This window comes from Nelusetta ayraudi, unplaced genomic scaffold, assembly GCF_046127955.1.
Source record: "Nelusetta ayraudi isolate G7.1 ecotype Tasmania unplaced genomic scaffold, CSIRO-AGI_Nayr_v1 ptg000070l, whole genome shotgun sequence".
Classification (NCBI taxonomy): domain Eukaryota; kingdom Metazoa; phylum Chordata; class Actinopteri; order Tetraodontiformes; family Monacanthidae; genus Nelusetta; species Nelusetta ayraudi.
In genome coordinates, this window is record NW_027466120.1 from 8,257,270 (window position 1) to 8,277,872 (window position 20,603).

The 20,603-nt window shown below is 43.4% G+C and overlaps 2 protein-coding genes across 2 annotated transcripts; one reads left to right on the top strand and one right to left on the bottom strand.

Annotated features, from left to right (window-relative positions):
* Positions 1 to 4,053, bottom strand: emilin3a (elastin microfibril interfacer 3a). The gene is made up of 4 exons (XM_076042169.1): positions 3,541 to 4,053; positions 3,288 to 3,407; positions 2,602 to 3,155; positions 1 to 2,416 (listed from the first exon to the last, which is right to left on the bottom strand). Exons 1-4 carry the CDS (start codon positions 3,690 to 3,692, stop codon positions 459 to 461), a joined length of 2,784 nt encoding a protein of 927 aa, XP_075898284.1. The 5' UTR covers positions 3,693 to 4,053; the 3' UTR covers positions 1 to 458.
* Positions 4,054 to 13,249: 9,196 nt separating this feature from the next.
* Positions 13,250 to 20,546, top strand: samd10a (sterile alpha motif domain containing 10a). Its single transcript, XM_076042204.1, has 5 exons — positions 13,250 to 13,575; positions 15,259 to 15,440; positions 19,446 to 19,614; positions 19,704 to 19,844; positions 20,254 to 20,546. Exons 1-5 carry the CDS (start codon positions 13,563 to 13,565, stop codon positions 20,274 to 20,276), a joined length of 528 nt encoding a protein of 175 aa, XP_075898319.1. The 5' UTR covers positions 13,250 to 13,562; the 3' UTR covers positions 20,277 to 20,546.
* Positions 20,547 to 20,603: the final 57 nt, after the last annotated feature.

Sequence of the window (20,603 nt, forward strand, 5' to 3'; positions counted from 1 at the left end):
TCAAGAAAGCAAAGTCATGTTTTATTAGATTATTGACACACAAACAAAACAAAACCGAGTTTAATCTGTGTATAACATGAATGCAAGTTTTTCAGGCAGTATAACAATTGAAATAGAAAATAATACTCAAGAAATAAAAACATATAAAAACATATAAAAACATATAATGCATTTCTAGTCTAGACATAAGAAAATCAATACAAAATTTAAACATGTAAACATTAACGGATCATTCTCATTTGACTGCCATGGTGGATTGACACAGTTGCCTTCGGCCGCTGGTTCGTATCTCTATTGTCCTGTTTCTCAGTTATCAGATTTGGCCACCCCCCCATTACACTTGTTACTTAAACCATTTTAATCAGTGCAGGTTCATAACCTCAAAAGAAATATTGAGATGGAGTTCTAGTGGACCTTTGCAAAACCATTAAGTATTTATTCTGATTTTTAAACATGATCTAATTCAAGGTGAAAGTGTCCCCACGTCTCACTTTTTCATCCAGTTCTAAACTCTGTGGAGCCAGATTCACCTTGGATGTGCAATTTCTGAGTTCATCTTTGAGCTCATTCAGCTGCTGAGCATGGCTGGTGAGTGTCCCGTTCACTTGCAGGAGAAGCCCGTGCGATTGCCCCTCCAGCTCCTCCCTTATTCTTTCCAGGTCTTCTGCCAAGGAATTCAGACCCTTGCACTGATCCTCCACACTGGCAACACGACCACCGACCTCAGTCACCTCTCTCTGGACTCCCATAGCTGTGGTGCGGCATCCTCGCACCTCTTGAGCCAGCCGTCTTCTCATTTCTTGAAGCTCGCCCTTCAGTCGCGTGAGTCTGCGTTCGCCTGCGCCGAGCATGGAAGCCTGATGTCCAACCAGCTGGACGACACCCTTTATCTGCTGAGCCAGCCGAGCTTCTCTTTCTTGCCAGGAGCTATTGGCATGAACAACCTGCTGGACTACTGACCCCAGGGAATGCTGGAGGTTTTTCAGGGTATGGTTAACAGAAAGAACTTTGAATTTGAGTATCGTGAGCTCACCGTCGATGGGATAACGTTCCTCTACTTGTTCTTGCTGGTCCCTGATAGTTAGACGCTTCATAATTTGCTGTACTGTAACATTTAGACTGTTCAAATAATTCTCTTGCATGTCCAGCGTCTCCTTGACATTCTGCAAATCAGCCTGGCTATCATTTGTTGCAGAGTCTCCTTGTAAAGCAGATGGTTTGTGAGGTGAAGAACACGAAGAGGTGCAGAGACTCTCAAGGCTGGTCAAGTGCTTTTGCACTCGGTCCACATCTACCTCTAGTCTTGACCGGAGCGACTCCAGCTCTGTCTCTAGCGTGGGAACAACCTGACCCTCCAGGAGTGCAGGAACAGTGGCGTTGCCCAGCTCCTCCAACGCTGTGAGTAAACGTCCTTCCAAAGCCCTCAACTTATCCTCCATCCTTGCCTCCAGGCCGCTGCCCATCTCAGCTTTGTCAAGCATGCCACTCACACTTCTGTACTCGTTGCTTGTAATCTGCCCTGTCAGGTTGAGCTTGGCCTCGACATACCCCAGTCGACCCTCCAGAATTCCCTCTATGTGGTCTTTGTGTCCTCCCAACTCTACTCTCAGGTGCCCCTGGGATTGGTTAAGGCCGGCAACCGATGTCTCCAGAAGCTTCACCCTGTCAACAAGCCCTCCCATTCTGCTGCAGCAGCTGTCTGAGCCCTCTAAGCCGTGCATCCGTGTCTGCAGGATTTTCAGCTCTTTTCTCAAGTTGTTGGTGTTTTCTTGTAAAGATTCCTCCATGTGCTCCTGCCTCTCACCGTGTTCCCTCTGGCACTGACGATGCACATCACCAGCCTTCTCCTCACATCGCTCCTCTGCACTTTCCACGCGCCTCTCGAACCCACTCAGAATTTCTGACCTGGCTTCACTCAGCTTGCCTTCCATCATCTTCTCTATTGCACCTTGGGAATTCCCCCCAGGATTCCCAGTAAAAGCAGATAAATCTGATGGTCTATCCGACATTGTCTTGAGCTCTTCATCGTGCCTCATTATCGTTGCTTTGAGCTCCTGCAGCTCTGTTGACTTTGTTTTTAGCTCTGTTCTGAGCTCCTCTACATTTGCTTTCAGTTCTGCAAGACCCGGAAACACATGTCTCCCATCTAAACCCTCTTGATCAGGATTTCCCCCCGGAATCTCAACAAACCCAACAGTAGATGGATTTGAGGCTACGTCTGGTGCAGGCAGAGGACCAGGGCCGGCAGAGAGCAGAGCTGAAAGCATCCTATTGGCATCCTCTCTCAGTGATGCACGTAGACTGTCTTCCAGTCCATTCACAGTCCCCCTCAGGGTTTCCAGCCCCCGGTTTAGACGTTGGACATCTTCCTCCATTCGTTGTATTCGTTCCTCGGTCTCATTTTCTAATGTTTGGTCTAAAGAGAGAAAGAAATGGAAGTAAGAGTGAGACTTTACATGAGCTGTTATTTTTGCTTTGACAACATTTTCAATCTGTCTCAAACAGATGAGCTCAGGAAAAAGCGGGTATGGAAAATGAATGAATGAATGAATGAATGAATGAATGAATGAATATTGACAATCTCTGAGAATGAAAACACACCTATGGTTTCTTCCTCAGGCTGCTCTCCAGGAGAAGGTACTGGGATTTCTTCTGGTAGGTGTTCCTCAGGCCCTTGGCTCAGGTCATGGTCATGCACTTGTTCATGTTCATGTTCATGCCCATGTTCATGCTCATGCTCTTGGCCATGCTCAGTGTGATGGGGTTCTTGGTGCTCTGGCATTGGCTCTGGCTCTGGCGGATATGGCTCAAAGGAAGAGTCTGGGTAGGAGGAGGATCTTGATGGACCAAAGAAGCGCATGGCATAAGGGTTAAAACCACTGGTTGGAGGTCCTTTGGGTTGTGCCCATGGATTTGCCTTTACAGCACCGTTAAAAGGAGGGCCCTTGAACATTGGATGTCCAAACATGGGGGCATTGTACTGTGGGCCTTTCATTGGTGGACCCTTAAAAGGTGGAAATGAGTTGATGGTGTGCTGGTAAGCCGGATGTCCCTCCATACAGTCGTAACCAGAGTATCCAGGGCAACATCGCCACTCCAGCGCAGTGACAGGTTTGTGTGCCACCTTGTACATTGGTTTGTACAGCAGTCGATACCTGAGGAGGGCAACCAAATGTTACTCAAATCATTAGCGGTTATATTTTTTGATCCCTTGATTAGTAAAATATCTTTTAGTATTTATGAACATCAAATTCTTAATATCTGAGTTCTTATAATCATAAACTTACTTGAGCGTTGGACATTTCTGACCCCAGGAGCACTTATTATACTCTGCTTTTACATATGGAGCTGCCCCCTCCTGCACAGTGAAGGACACTGTCTTTTCTACAACATAGGCACAGTGGTTCCTTCAAGAGACAGAGATAAACAATGTCAGAAAACATGTTTTCCTGTGATGACTGCATTTTTGAAATTCTAGACGGATCAAGTACAACAAAAAACATGAGTGAATATTTAAAGGTGACAGTAACAGTGACTTACTTGTGCCGGCTGGTGGGTTTTCCTTGACCATGATGGTGACTGAGTCCAGCTTTGTAAGGGTTGAACTGAAGTGGTCTGTAGAATTTACTTTCCACCAGTGACAGAAGGAGAGTCAGGAGCACAAACGGACTCACAGCCATCACAAAATGCATTCCTTGATTATCCACACGGTAAAATTAAAAAAGTGTCAGGAAACGAGTCGTCAAAACGAGGTAAAAGTAGGTCCAGTGAAGAAAAAAGAGGATTCGCCCATCAAACACAAAGAATATTCTAAATATTCCTCATTATCCCCAAAATGAAAAATGCGGCAGCTTTCAAACCTCTAATAGAAGATGATGTATCTATAAATACATATATATTTTGACCAAGAAAAAAGCTCTTCAAAAAGACTCACAACAGTCTCTGTAGCACACCGTTCTTCGTGTGTAAGCAGAATGCCACCTTGTGAGTGTGAACCCAAACACCAGCCACGGGTGTGGTGGACTGAAATGACAACAGCTCACTGTGAGTTTTGGGAACCACAGACACTCACTAAATGGGCTCCACTGGCATCATCTGCATAGCTCCTCCCACTCGACCTCCTCCATGTAACACCAAAGTGACGTTGGAGGAGAGAGGGGAACCCTAAGAGCAGAATCCTGACGTTTTTTGGTTGTAATTTTGTTAAGTCATGAGTTAAGTCTATTATTTTCAGATGCACACCCGGTTTGAGGGCCAATCAGACAGCATTTCTATTACCACAAGCTATTTTCCCATGGTGACATCATGGGAAGCCAAAAGGAAAATCGTACTCCACTGCCTGGGTGGACAACATCAGGCCTTGTTCCACAGCAGACTTTTTTTTTTTTGTTCAACCAAAATTAGAAGGTAACCGCCAGAGTATTAGTAATGTACAGTCATGGATGCAACTTATTTACAGATAATTTCCATTTCACCCTTGCGGCTGCTGTCTAATGTTGACTCTCATCTGATTGTTGTTATTCAAAGACTATGTAATGGGACTAGATTGTTTAGAGCAATATCAAGTGAAAATAGTCTCTTTGGGTGCAATGCACCTGTACACAGAGGAAATGGCATTAGATGTGTTGCATGTTTCTTGCAAGGTTAGATTAGAATGTTGTATGAGTAAAACGGTGAAAAGCAGAAAATCTTCACTTTTTGGAATGAAGAAATTTGGGGGGCATTTGTTCTTTCTTTTGAAGAAAAGAGTGTTGTTTTTTTGTTTTTTTTTAAATCCATCCATCATTTTTATTGATTTTACGCCAACAAAGTCTTTCGAGCAGTGAGAGGTGGTTTTTGTATGCTTGATGTCTTTCAGTCAGCAGTGATCTGTATGTACTGGGTAAGTTTCCAAAGTGAAATCTGGGGACCATCTTGAGGCCTCTTACTTCACACGTGCACATTGGAACAGTTCAAACCCCGACCTAACAGCAAACCTCCAGGAACAAATAAAAATAAATAGCCTGCGTTAAAGCCTCTCACAGTACACACCCATGCCTGAGTGGCCGACCCCACGGGGCCCACACGCTCGTGCACAACACTGGTCTTTGTACGGTGGAATACATTCGTCTCACACAGTCGGGAGAAACCACTCACAGGTACAACTCCTTTGAAAGCCACGTTTAAGGGGAATCTTGGCCACGTAATTGCAATTTCCTGAAATGTTCCGGCAAGACGCACACATACGTATATATAATTTACACAATTGGCTTTTACAGGGGGAAACTATCAACGCCTTATCAAAACATGTTCCACAGTAACATTGTTCATTTACTTTTACTTTTCCCTCCCTTCACTTAATTATTCATTGTGTTACTCTGGGAATGCAGGGCAGCTTTGAATGGAAATATAAAGTGAATGGAAATTATTTTCCAAGACAAGTCTTTGCTATTCGTGGAGAAGAGAGTAGAAGATAGAGGCAATCCAGTGCAGACTGTTTATGGTCCATTTTGAATCAACATTTTACAGTATGTAAAATGATGCTTTTATTTTCATATTTATATGTCTGCACATTCATACAAATACAAACCTGTATGCATTGTAAAGGAGTTTACAACATTGTCTTTCTTGTAACCATGCACCAAAATATATTCAGGGGTGTTTTTCAGTTCAAGCATTTAGACTTAAGCAATATATTATTATTTTTAACTGCTTCTGGCCAAGACGATTGAAAGCAATTTTTTTAATACTAACAAATCTATACTTCAAGAAAGTGCATTTGAAGGACGATGAGAAAACAGGTCATTGACTGTGAGTCCAACATGGCAGAGATTAAAGGTCTTGCGTCACTTGATTCACCATTTGGAACCTGCCTTTAGATCTCCAGAAAACAGCGTAATTCAGTCCACTGTTGCAAATTCAGTCCAGTGTTTACAGCCTCCCATTAGATGCACAGTTAGTTAGTTGGCTTCCGTCTGAAGTTGACCCTTTGCTGTACCTTTCACCTGCAGTCTTGGAATTTGTACCGGCTACAGGCACATATGATTGTTATTTGCACAATACGGGCTCCTTGAGTGCTGCTGCTGTGTGTTTGAACTTTACCCAGTCATTCACACTGATGTTTGAACATTTGCTAATGTGCATGAATGATGTTCCTCAGACAGTTTGCCATAAATTCACATGATTTGTTCTGAAATTTGTTTTGTGTCCATTTAACTGCTGCATTGAGACTTAACACAAACATGCAACACTGTCTATAATTGTCCATAGTGGACAATTCAGTGCATTACATTACACACCACGAAAAAAAAGAAAAAGAATAGAAAACACAACATACTTGATCTAGGAATTGATTCTGCGTTTAGTATCATATTTTCACATATGTTGATTGATGCACAAAAGAGTGTTTCAGTTTGGTCTTAATAAACTGGGGCACTACTTTGATGGTAACAGTTCATATTCTTTCATATGATGATAATGATATTAGCCAACCTCAGCATGTGATTCTGATACGCTGTTCTGTATGTTGTCTGGAGGGAATGGCCCACATTTTTAATTGCTGTGACAGTTTGGCCTTCAAGGTCGTAGACAGACTCTTGTACCATACAATATTACAGTATTATAGAACACTCAATGATATACTGAATACTGAATGAATACTAATGGTATTAAATGTAAATCTACAGCTGTTTCCCAGAGTCCAATAGTGTCACAGGGAAATAGAGCGTCACTTTATGTAAATAAAGAATCAGAATAAAGAATAATGAATTGGCTGGTTGTCCTTCACCCCTGACCCAACACAGAGCCAATCGTGCTCTAAAAGTCCTCGTTGAAAAATGTTCCGCAGTGACCTCATGTTGAACAAAGGTCATATTGTGCCCACTATTTTGCAGCAAAATAAGACAGCGGCTCATTTCCTGTATCCTGTTTGCACCAAGCCCCACCTCTTTTACCTGGACCCACCCGGCTCAGTCCCACAGCTCTACAGTTTGGCCATTCTGCTGCGGCCCTTCCACCCTCTCCGTCTGTAAACAAGCTCTCATTGTGTCACGTGAAGCACGCTGCCGAGCGCAGCAGTGTCCACACTCCGACACTCTGTTACTGTCAAACAAGTGCAGCTTTATTCTGCTGCTCCACCCAGAGTTTCCCTCCAGTGGCGGCACACAGTTGGTGCTATTATTCCTTCCACTCGGCAGCGCACCTTCAAGCGTACGTCAGATCGCTGCTGGACTTCCCAGCGTTGCACATTAAGGATGAGGGGGGGGGGGGTTGAGGCTCGTGGACATAAATCACAAAACAAAATACATGCCTATGAAAGTCTGTGAAACACATGGGCAGCGGAATTTGTGTTTACACCCCCTGCCCCTCCCATTCCGACACCCCTCCCCCTCCCCCGCTCTGCCCTAATCCTGTTTCTTTGAGTCTGTTTAGTTTTAACACCAGTGGTCCAAATTCTGAGCTGGTCTGAAAATCTCCCCATCTGTGTCTTCAGCCGGAAGACTGTGTCGCTTTCACTTTTAATATTTGCAAATCCTTCACACATTCATGTTTGAACTTGGGCAGACCATCAGATGAGCAGAAGCTTGAAGTGGCCGGAACATAAACAGTTTGTTTTATTGTTTAAACAGTTTGGAAAATACGATCCTGAATGCCGTCACAAATTGTAAACCAAAAACCAATTTTTTGTCAGAACCAAAACCCAAGCAATGTAATTTGAAGTTGCAGAGTAGATAAGACAGTCCTTTATTTGCTCCACAGTTCAGCAATTTCTCTCATTGGCAGCAAAAGATACGACAAGGGTCAGTGCAAGTTGTTTGTGGGCATGAAAGCAAAAGAAATACGCATGCATGTGCAAACGCACACACACACACACACACACACACACACACACACACACACACACACACTATATATACATATATATATATATATATATATACATACATATACATACATATATATATAAATACTGTGTGTATATGTAGCATGTAATAGCTATATACGATAAAAAGTTAGCTGGCTGTTATTCATAGTGTACATATATATGTATATATACAGGAAAATGTAACATTTTTACCTATATGTCTCTAAGCGAATACATTTTGTAACAGGCAAATCTTTCATTCTAATACTGCAATTTATGTTCAAGTTGAATTTATCATACTGACGATCGTGAATGAAGAAAATGATATGAATGAATGAATGTTAAGTTACAGATGATTGCTTGGAGTCAAATCTACAGCGTTGTGCTTTGATTGATCCTCTTCTAATCTGTCAATTGTCACTGAGTGACAAAACGAGAAGGTTTACTGTAGCAAAGGAAGTGTCGCTGTTTCTGTCGAGAAGATATGATAGATGAAAACTAACCAAGGGCTAAAATCTGTATGTTTAGTTAAGTTTGACGTGACGTCTATAAAGTGATCAGAACGTTACAATGCTGCCATTAATAAGCATTATGAGAATTCAATTAAAATCAATCACTAACTGGTGACAACTGGTTGTGAAGAGGTCATTTATAAATGAATGTAGTTAAACTAAGAATCAAATGACTGCTGTGATACCTGACGGTGGATTGCTTTAACAATGCCACATACAAATCTTCACATTATACATCCCAATGGCTTAGCCGTTGAATTACTGATTGATCTAAAATCAAAGCACTTCTGAGCGATTTTTCTGTAACGGTTAAAAAAAAAAAAAAAAAAAAAATCATGATTGGGATTTGTTCTATTGGCAGCTGTAACTACTGCAAAAAAAAAAAAAAAGAGGGCCGAAAAGCCAGCGTTGGCCAAAACAAACCCAGTTTGTGGTCACATGGAGAGCCAGAGGTCACATCCACTTCACACACTGGCCAGAAAGTGCTGCTTTGTTTGATGGCTCCAAACTCTCACTTCAGTGTGTGCACATCTGGAGGCAGTCAACATCAATACACACAGACACACACATATGCACGCCGCAGACACACGAGAGAGAGAGAGAGAGAGAGAGAGAGAGAGAGAGAGAGAGAGAGAGAGAGAGGAGAGAGAGAGAGAGAGAGAGAGAGAGAGAGAGAGAGAGAGAGAGAGAGAGAGAGAGAGAGAGAGAGAGAGAGAGAGAGAGAGAGAGAGAGAGAGAGAGAGAGAGAGAGAGAGAGAGAGAGAGAGAGAGAGAGAGAGAGAGAGAGAGAGAGAGAGAGCTGATTTCCACTGATTGTGCATCTATAACGTGGTTATTTTTCAAGGTTCAGTATTGCTTTATTGCCAATCCTACAATAACATACAGAGCATTGACATTTTAGTACTCGGCAGCCCACGGTGTAATCATCACACTTTTTCACTTCACCTTGAGCAGACAGGCACTGAACAGACAGAATATGTGGTCTTTCACAGAAAACCACTATTCAGGAGAAGAACATATAGACTAACACATTCATACTCCATCCATCCATCCTCTAGTGTTCTATACCTGCCTCCTCCTGCACTCAGGGTTGTGTCGGTCTGCTGGAGTCCCTCCCAGCGGTCACAGCGAGAAGGCAGGGTGACATCCTGGTCAAGTGGCCAGTTCATCGCAGGGCCACGTAGAGAATAAAGAAACATAGACAGTACTTCAAAAAAAAAAAAAAAAAAAAGCAAATGTTTATTATGTTAAGAGGTGGGAATTCATATCATATCACTCATATATCACTCATGAGTGAATCACTCATTCACTCATATCTATCTTATCCATTCTGTTGGTTTTAGCCTATTACCCTAGTGCTCTTATCTATGAGGAAGCAGGGTACGTGCAGTGACGGCAACTAGATGAATATTGTTGAAGTCAGAAACAGCCAGTCTTATACAAATATTCAAATAATTGTATTCACTCATACAAATATTGATAACTACAGAATCTTAATTAAAAATACTGGCACTCACCCCAAGTTAGCAACCTGTCATAGCCTGCAATTTGAATGATATTGGCCTACTCATACGCCACCTAGTGGTCAGAGGCATAGAAAAAAAAAAAAAAAAACACACCATTCTTTACCAACAAACCAAACAGCAAAAAAAGTTTCTTAGGTAACCAGTTCAAACACTGTGTGTAAAAGGTACAATTAGGTACAACAGGATGTCTGAATAAATCGTCATTGTTGACTAAAAATACCAATTTCAAAAAGAGAACGTGAGGTGTTTTACCAACGCGCGACTTTAAAGACCCTTCTGCACACAAAGCAACACTGCCCCCGTGTGTTGGATGCTGGTGAAGCTCTGTCCTCACGCCACCTTGTCTCTCCTCCAGATGCTCATCCACACTTTGATGTTTTACAGCCTGTTAAGAAATATATTAATAATTTCCTGAAACTCTGTCCTTGAAGATACAGTAAACATATTTAGCGGACTGAGAAGGATGAAGTGGATGCTGCTGAAATCCCCCCACAAATTGTATTCTGCAAGAAAAAAAAAAAAAAAAAATCTGCATTTGAACCTTCACCACAAAAGGCAGCTGCTGAGTGTGAATATCGCATGTATTGTGTTAATATTACAGTCCTTTGATGTTCCCTCTTGTGAAAACTAATTTGAGTGAATCCCTTTCATCCTCTGGAACGCCAACCCAGCCAAATGTGTCCATGTTTAAAATTTCAGAGTAACCCCCAATTCTCTGGTGTGGCTTTGCTCGGTAATGTGTGCAGACCCCAGCACCAGCACCAGCACCACCAGCACCACCGCCCCCACTAGTGTTTTTAATCCCATCAACTGTTTGATAAACCGCCACTGTTTTAATCATTTAGCCTCTGGTTACATTTAAATGGATGTAAATCAGATGGTGATGGGCTCCATTGCAGGAGGATGCAGAGGAACATCTGAGAGATGTTGGGGCTTCACGCAGAGTTCCCTCAAATAAACATCACTTGCATCGAGCGCGAAGAAAAGCAGCGGGGAGTTTAGCCTCTCAACCCACCGCTGACATCTTTCAGTACTTCTCATACCCATTGGGGGGGAAGAGACGCTGAATTAAACAGCTGATTGAGTAAAACATCTTTCTCATTGCAAATATGGCTGCAGCTCATCCTCGAACCTTCAGGAGGAACCAAGACACACACCTGTGAAGATGTTGGACTTCTTCCTTTCTTTGTTTAATTTACCTTTATTGGCACTTTTTTTCTAGAATATTTGGTGCTAAAACCACATGTGTGCAGTAGTTTGTGCAGCTTCTTCTTCTATTTCATTTGCCTGAGTTAGGCTGAATCTCCACACACCAAAATCATGTGTTTTAAAAGGTGTGGTCATATTCTAGAAGACTAGTGATGATCAAGGTTGAAATAAAGTAAAAAAAAAAAAAAAAATGCTGTAAATATATCAGGAAAAGTACTTCCTCATTGGTGCCTGACATCATACATGTTTACATCGACCTTTTTAATTGATCATTCTACAAAGTGCATTTGATTTCAAAACGATGTTTATGCCCTAATCCATATCCAGCCCACCTCTGCCAGTGGACGACCCTCACATGCCTCTGGTCAACTGTTCTTCTGCTGCTCCCACTTCTGGTTTGTTTCTTTATCTCAGATTTGAACATGTTGACTGGAGCAACACAACCTGAGGTTGAATCATAAAAACACAGATGAGAGTACATTAAGTATTTAAGTCAAGGCTGCTCTGTCTAAGACTTTCCAAGAAGAAACAAAAATGGGTTTGCCCTCCTTTTATAATCTATGCATATCCCTCCTCTTTCCCCTCACACCATGCAGCATCGCCACTCAGACGGGTCCCTCAAGAAAATGCTCTGTGGATTAACTGAGAGCTGATGCTGGACAATAAAATGCCCCCGAAACTCACATTTCCTCTGAGGATGATGATAAAAACAAGTCGCTCTTAAAAGTGCCAGAGGGGTAAAAAAAAAAAAAAAAAGGAAAAAAAATAATCTTATAATTATTTCAAGCGATGAAAAGTGAAATGATCTCCTATGTTGGCCATGCTTTCTGTCTTTCTCTCATTTCTCTCGGCCTTTTATGCTCAGATGAAACAGATGAACTTCTTTAATCAAGCGCAGTCTGTCTTCAGAAACGTTGCCTCCGTGGTCATTTTATTCTACTTGTATTGTGGTAGCCAATGTAGCAGTGGTGTAGTCTAGATTCTTCTAGTGGGTATACTCTGATGAAAAAAATGAATAAATAATTAACACACTTGTATGAAAAAAAAGTTTCAGCAATCATGTGCAAAAAGTGGTGCAAACGCAAGTAAATTCTCTGAGGCGACACTAAAGCAGTGGCTGTCTCTCAAACAGATCAGTTCGATCCTTTTAATCACATTTTTAAACAGGGAAGTGAACGCTGTGTTAAAAAAAAACAAAACAACATACTGACCCAATAGGTCAGTTTGAAGTATTTTCTTTGAGCTAATGGAAATTCAAATTAAGTACTCATGGTCACTTTTCCCTGTTCAGTCAACATTAGACAGGCTGCAGACATCACCTGACCCTGGATATCATCATATACTTTGAGAAGCTGAGCTCTCAAAACCAAAATCTGGGAGAGCAGACAACCACCGGCTTTATTATTTCCACAATTCTGCACCTTTTTTGTGCAGAGATAGAAAAATATTTCAACTTGCGGCCTTCAGTGCTGAGATCAGTTTGATGCTCCGAGGTGCACTGAGGTGATGATCGGATGAGGTCTCTCATCCACCTCCACCACCAGCCTGGAGCCTCCCTCGTCCAGCTATGTGACCTGTGAAGTAACTGGCCAGGTGGGAGCCGCTCACTGGTGCCTTGCAGCTTGTCCAGACCCGACACACAGGGCGCCATCACAGGCCACGGCCGCGCACAGAGCTCCCTTTCTTTGCGAGGAGGCTCCAGGGTGGTGTGTGTGTGTGTGTGTGTGTGTGTGTGTGTGTGTGTGTGTGTGTGTGTGTGTGTGTGTGTGTGTGTGTGTGTGTGTGTGTGTGTGTGTGTGTGTGTGGTAGGGGGTGGGGGTGGAGGGTTGCTTTAAGTCGGACGCTGCGGTGATGAGAAGCCTTTTCATGCGCCTGTTTTTCAGAGTCTCCACCGGCTGCGTTAATTACAGGGCCCGAGGCTGCACTCTGAGCCCGAGCAGCGCAGCGGAGCAACCAGGCTCCTGAGAAGGAGGCGGCCGCCGGATTCTCACGACACACACACACACATACACATACGCACACGCACACGCACATACACAGTTACACGAGCGCGTAAACACACACACACACACACACACACACACACACACACACAGTTACACGAGCGCGTAAACACACACGCGCGCGCGCGCGCACTCGCTCCAGCACTCGCGCCCGCCCTCGCGCACCGGAGGAACCAGTCAGTCAGCTGAGCTTCCTTGAGCAACTTGAGCTCGCGCTGCAGCTCGTGCGGACTCTGGTTTGGGGACATTTTCTCGTCGCCGCAGCGCTGAGAACCCAAAGAACCAACGAGAGAACCGAGACCATGTGACGCGCCTCCACCCGCCCCTCCACTCCGACCTCCAGGAAACTTTTACTGAGGGGGGGAAAAAAAAGAACACAAGAGGTGAAGTGGGAGCGATCGATGGAGGCGATGGGAGATCTCCTCTAAGTTCGCGCGACTGGACGCGAGGCAGGGAGGCAGCACGGAGCATGGCGGTGGACGGTAGGGCTGCTCTTCAATCATCACATCACTGCTGGAGTCACTGCTGCTGGTCGCTTATCCTGACCTGCCGTCCGCCGTAGACTATAGTCTTGTCGTAGCATGGCAAAAAAAATAATTGAGGTCAAAATCTAATCAACCCTTTTAGATCAGCCTTCTGTGACAAATTCAATGTACGCCTCCGGCTATAGAGAGGAAGTCCGCGCGTAAAAGCGCGTTTCTGACGCGGACGGTTAGGACGATGACCTGGTGCTGAAACGGACAGCGCTCCGTCGAACTGGGACTCACGGGGATTGGACGCTTCGGCATCAAGGCAGCGCTGTTTTTTGTTTGATATTCAAAATTCTGTCTGTCGTGTTGTGCCCTTCGAAGTGACGAAACGCATATATAACATTTTAGGTAAAAACAAAACAAAACAAAACAAGAGTCTAAAGCTTCTTACGCAGGATGTTTCCTTCAGTCCCTCTTTTTTGTTTTACAGTAAGCGTTGACCGTTAGAGACGATACATTGTCACTTGAAATGACAATAATTGTATTTTTTAAACCTGCTTGCAGTGTAGCAGAGAATGTCAAGTGGAAAAAAGCCAGTGCAGGTATGGCAAGCATTTGAACCTGGATCTGATCACAGTAAACGTGTGCGCCTTTAATGAGGTCTCTCTTCCTCTCATAAACAGGGCAAAACTAAAGGAAGAAAAAAAAAAAAGCTACTCTAACTTGGCCTTAATTATCTGTGTTTTAATATGGAGGGGGGAAATGGTGCGTTTACAGTAACGGCCTCCGGGAGTCATAACTCTGCCAAGGTGACTTCATTACACAGGCTCGGAGTTCCACTGTACCTCACAGAGTCAAAAACGCACATTTTATTCATGATAATCTGATGCTGCTGGCTCGCCTTGATGATTGCAAGGCTGGGCTATGATGCGCTCTCAGTAGGAGGCGTTCTGTGACTGAAAGAGGAGGCACACAGCAGCAAGAAAAGCAGGGAAAAAAAGAGAGTCTTTCATCCCCTCAGACCCTCGTCTCCCCAGGCGGTCTCTACCGTTCTGTCCTCTTTTCAAATTCTCTCAGTCATTTTAAGATGTGCCATTGAAAATGCATGCTAGCGCAGACGCAAACACAGCTGCAGCCGCAGCTTCAAACGCACAGAGGAAAACTCTTCCAATCTGGCACATGAATCAGTAACGACCCCTGGCTTTGTGCCAGGATCAGTGCCGCTACCACCGTGTTTACTGTAGTCACACCATTTCCTTTAATTACCAGATGTCGGCGAGCCACCTGCTGTTGAGCCGCTTTCGTTCGTCGTCTGCTTGCCGGATTCGTCTAACGATGAGAAAGTGGCTCACCTCACATTTTCTGACATACGTCTGACTCGGCACAAATTTACTTTGCCGGCGAACTGCTGACTTTCATGAAACACACAAAGCCTGTCGAGACAGAGACGCCTCTCGGCACTTTATCTCGTGGCTGCTCAGACTCAGAGTCAACAGGGCCTTAGCAAGCAGATAGAAGGTTTGAAAGGGGATGACATCATCCCAATGACAGGCCACCCAGCTGCGCTCCACGAATTCCTTTTGTTCCCAAGTCACACACTGAGCTTTTTCCTTTTTGCAAATACTGTTTGCGCCTCTTATGTTTTGTGCTCGCTGACGGATGTCGTCATTACACCCCATCGTGTTGTCTCTGCAGCGGCATCCAGTTTCAGTTTTTGCAGACCAGCTGTCGAGTACAGAGCCCTTCCAGAGGACTTCAAGCAGCAGCTGAGTCGAAGGACGGGAGGGAACCTCACCTGGCACGATGGCCGCGGACAGAAGAGTGCAGGAGGAAGGGCCATAAAACTGCTGCAGCAGCCGGGAACAGAGGCCCTGCAGGTAAATCCAAAGAACTCCATTCAGACAGGATGATTTCTGAAAATTAAATGTAAGTTCATCTCGCCATCAGCCTGGTTGCTTTTATCACTTGTTGGACCATTTTCCTCCCCAAGTATCACTTCTGGAAAGATCTATGGGGTTAATAAATTGGGATAGAACGATTCACTTGGTTTTAATAACAAAAAACTTTTTCCTGTTCACATTTGTATCGCATTGGGATGTGAAAATGAAGCTGAACATATTGTTTCTGTGGTTGGCAGAGCTTCAGGAGTTTGTGTGGTGGTGAATTCTGGATGCTCATCCAATGAATCTCACTTGTGTGGCGCTATTGTGGCACATATTGCTTTGCAGTGACAGATACAATATGAACAACTGAAACCACACCCACCAAAACAGTAGTGTAACTGTCCAAGCATCATGTAATCAGGACTGTCAATGAGAGCCAGAGTGGGATGGGTTCTTCACCATGCTGGGGTATAGAACAGGGAAGTTGTATCTGTAAGTGGCAGCATATCCACCATGACTCAATATGATTGGTTGGCCGGTTGGACGATGACACTCATCTCTGAGGATCATTTCATGTGCTTGGGACTGACATTTTGATTTCTTGGTGTCTGTGGTGTTATAATAACAGATCAGCCTGATGTACTGTATATGTATATATACACACACACACACACACACACACACACAAACACGTACGTAAACATACTGTATGTATATATATATATGTGTGTGTATGTATGTATGTATGTGTATATATATAAATGGGTGCAAAAGATTCAGTCTAGAAATGCGACTCAAAAACAGGTTGATCTTTATAAATCAAGCTAATTACCAAGTAGCAAGAGAAATAAGGATGTTGTCAGCATGAATCCAAGCAGGGAACCGTCTGCAGTTCACAAAACATGCTCTCAGAGGTGGTGAAGAAGAGAATGGTGGTGTGGCTTTCGCAGCAGGTCTCCCTCTATTGTTGCAAAAGGCCACTTTGTTAGCAGAGAATGTAAGTTGCTCCCTCCCTGGCGGGCTGCTGGACAGCCTTTTAGAAAAGCTTTAAATAGCACAGGTCCTCCAACATTTCCGACATGCTGCAGAAATACTGGGTCTGCCGTATAGGAACGTAAAGAGCTCGGTTGAATCCTGGAATATACAGCCTTGTTACTGCCCAGAAAGTCAACTTGTGCCATACAGATTCGTTATGTGCGACATCTTCGGGTTTGCTGTTCCCTCCTCGTTGAAAAGATTTTTTATTTTTAATTACTGTTCCTCTTGGCTATCGGATGGTGCGGCTGGCTGCTATGTCGTCCACAAAGAACATGTGCTCTGCTGTAAACTGGCCTTGTTTAAAAGAGCGTTGCTCCCTGCTTTTGTCTGCTCGCCGCACAAGATTCTTTAAAAGGCGGTAATGAGCTGAGGATGAAGCTGCAGACGCAGAACTGGGCCGGCCTGATAACAGTGTTGGAACCAGTGTGTTGTTTGTCTGCTCCAATCTTCTAAGATGAACTGCATGTGGTGGTCGCTCTCTTGTTGTTTTGATGTACTGCACTGTGCTGCAATTTGTGCTTGGCTGTCCATCTTCAATTTTATCATTATTGAATTGTATTTTATTAAAAAAAAAAGAGATAGAAAAATGATAGAAGGGAAATCATTTAATAATGAGCTGAACCTTGAGGGACGTTAAATCAGACGCCCATCACAGCTGAGATGGTCAGAAGACCACAACAAATAACAACATGTGTTTGAAAACTAAAAAATACATACAATTGCACAGAAGCTCTACAGCATAATTTTTTTATGTTTCAGATTTTAAATTGCAATTGCTGAATATTTTTGGTAAATTGTTTTGGTAAGGGAGAGCTTTAAAAGAAAGAAAGAGAGACAGAAATCTAAACTTTTAGCCACTAGATGATGTTTTACCGGCAGTGGAGAGACATTCTCATCGCTGTGGTGCTTCATGAATACGGTATCAAAAATGTTTGAGTGCAATTTTTCCTGCATCCCAGGATATTTTGACTCCCTACAAATGAGACCCTCTGAATTTTTAAGCGTGACCGGCTGATGAAAGGCTCCATACGATGAGCTCGCCGCAGCTCCGTGTCCTCTGCACCTTACAGATTAAAGAGCAGGATCTCCTGATCACGCCGTCCTTCACGCTGCTCACCAGTTACTGTCAGTGCGACACGCAAACCTCTCAAACATCAGTGCACAGTGTCACCTTCAATGTGGGCAATGTTCTTCTGACCACATCATTTGTTGCTTGTTCCAAACAAGCTCCCATATTTCGCCCACAGTTTAGCCTGTCAGCAAACTCCACAGAAATGTAAAGTGTCCATCTTTCCATTCTCTTACTGGCTCTGCTTTCTTATAAGTACATGCCAAATGCACTTATGTGCAGGATGCAGAAGAGGTTTGATGCTGTAAACAAATGGCTAAATATGCTGAAATGTGAAATTGTTGCACACAAACTGGAGTCCGGAGGCATCCGGAGTTCTTTTATTTCCTGCCTCTTCGCCTCTGTTTCCTGTTCTACTGTCGCTACTCTCAGACGAGGTCCAGAGCCTCCCCTATCAATGTTCTAATCTAGCTCTTTGCAAGAGAATTAAGAGGTTTCAGGAAGTTGAAAACAGGAAGTTCAGCCATTTTTATTTGTCTGTCTTCTTTAAAGGTCTCAAATGAGATGTGATTTACAGCGTACTATTACTACTAAATAAAAAATAAAAAAATGTCAGTCTGAGATCAAGACTACCACAGAGATCCTTGGTGTTACAGAATCATAGAAGAACCTCATTTTACAGATCTAGATTTAAACAACCTTATTAATCCCTAAACAATTCAGTTCAGTAGTCTATGACCACACAAACATACAAACTACACACTTACATATATACTGTGCATGTGGGCGCATGAGCACAGCAATAGTCGCACATCTGCAAGACAGTGTTCAGTTGAAACAACCCTTCAATTTAGGGAAGTCACAATGTATGTAGTGGGGGAACAAAGTTTATGGACACCGACAGAATTGTGCACAATCTCACTTTGTCTTGAAACAATTGCACAACTTTTTTTTTTTTGCCAAGAAAAATGATCCCGCTGAAACATCCAGTCGTGTTTGGAACAGTGCACATGCGAAAAGGAACATGTTTGTTCATGTGTGGATGGCTGCACTTAAAGAAATGGGACTTTGTTCTCAGAACAACACGTCACAAACGCAGAGGCTGTCCGAAAACTTGTTTTTCCTTTTCACCGCAGTGCAACATCAGGAAACACAAGGATGTGCACAGACATGAGAGGATCAATGTGTTTCATGGTGCAGCAGCCTCAAAAGCCCCACTCAGTTAGACATACACATATGACACACAGACACACACACACACATACACACACACACAAATACACACACTAGCTGCTGAGACATTGGTGAGGTCCTGGTGTAAGAAATCAAAGCAGTAAAAATATTGCAACAGCGGCAGCAAAATGCAATTTAACCACCTAAATAAGGGCCACTTCAGAAATCAATAGAAGTTTAAGTGCACGATTTATCACACTCCCAGCAGCCACCTCTCTCAGTTTTTCTTAATGTTGTTTCATGGCAGCCACATCAAAAGTGTTGTTGTGTGGTTTTGGTGACGTACTCGTCCACAGTGAGTCTTCCAAAAGTTGCTGTTTGAAATATGGGGACATTTTGTTTACTGAAACCCCTTAAAATGTGGGTCCACTGAGCCCAATTACAATTAAATCCTTTGAGTTTTCATGATGGGCATCAGTACTGACGAGATGCGGGTTCACACTGCATAAAGCTGTGCAAGGATATTTCATTCATGTTGCATTTAGAACAACAGCATGTGACACTTGGCTGCTTTGCAATCAGTTCCCAGTGTGAAGTTGACTCGATAAGGGCAAGCAATCAGCTGGACTTTAATCGGCACTAAGACAGTTTCACACAAGGCCTATGCCTGATAGTTGTTCACCGTGTCTCTCTTGTTGGCTTGGTTGTCTTTTTTTCAGTACCGCTCCAGTGACAATTATGGGATATACAACACAAGCCCAACGCAGCCCAGCCTGATCCGTCCTGTTGTTCTCTGGTCGCAACAAGATGTCTGCAAATGGTTGAAGAAACACTGTCCGCACAATTACCTGACCTACGTGGAGGCCTTCTCCCAACACGCCATAACAGGTCCAATCACTGCCTACATTGTAGTCAATCTGAATACACTGACTGCTGTAGGAAATGACGGTTACCAGTGCTATGCTTTGTTTTGACAGGTCGGGCACTACTGCGTCTAAACGGAGAGAAGCTGGAGAGAATGGGGCTTGTGCAGGAGACACTGCGACAGGAGCTGCTGCAACAGGTGCTGCAGCTGCAGGTGCAGGAGGAGGGACGCAACCTGCAGCTGCTCAGCAGAGGTGTGAACTTCAAAAACTCCAAATTCTTAACACTTGACTTCAATAGTTGAAAGTTTTGACATTTTGTCCCACCCCTGTTGGGCCGTGCAGGTCACAACCAGAAAAACTGGCTGAAATCCACCAGGAATATTTAGCAGAATCATGTCCTCGCAGACGGTCATACCATTCAGCAGCTTTTGATTGTATGATATCAGAAATCTTTCAAACTTGGCCAACTCTTTCAATCAATCAATCAATCAATCAATCAATCAATCAATTGCTTGTCTGTATGCCTTCTTTTTATCTTGTGAACTGGACCTTGAGTTTGTTAATAAAAAAAAATCTAATTATAATCAATCAATCAATCAATCTTGATCTAATGTTTAATACAAATAATTTATCATTTCAGCCCTTTGCTTGTCTTTCACAGGTTCATTTGGAAACATTTCTTGAGTTTAACAAAGACATTTGATGCTGTGGAAGATCAGGAACCTGGTGGAGGTTGACAGCTTTCTCCTTCCCTTCTGTCCACGACGAGCAGCGAGCAGACCTGATCTTTGCGGACGGACTATGAACTGTGACGAAGAGGCTCCATGACAATCTGTCAATCTATTGCTCCGTTCTGTCATTAAGTCTGTCTCTCAATGTCTCTACCTCTTTCTCTCTGTCTGCTCTACTTTTTATGTTGAAAATGATGACAAATAAAAATATTATAAAGACTGATGGCTTTTCCTAAGCGCCTGTATTAAGCTACAACTCGTGTACGTTCCTTTAGAGCAG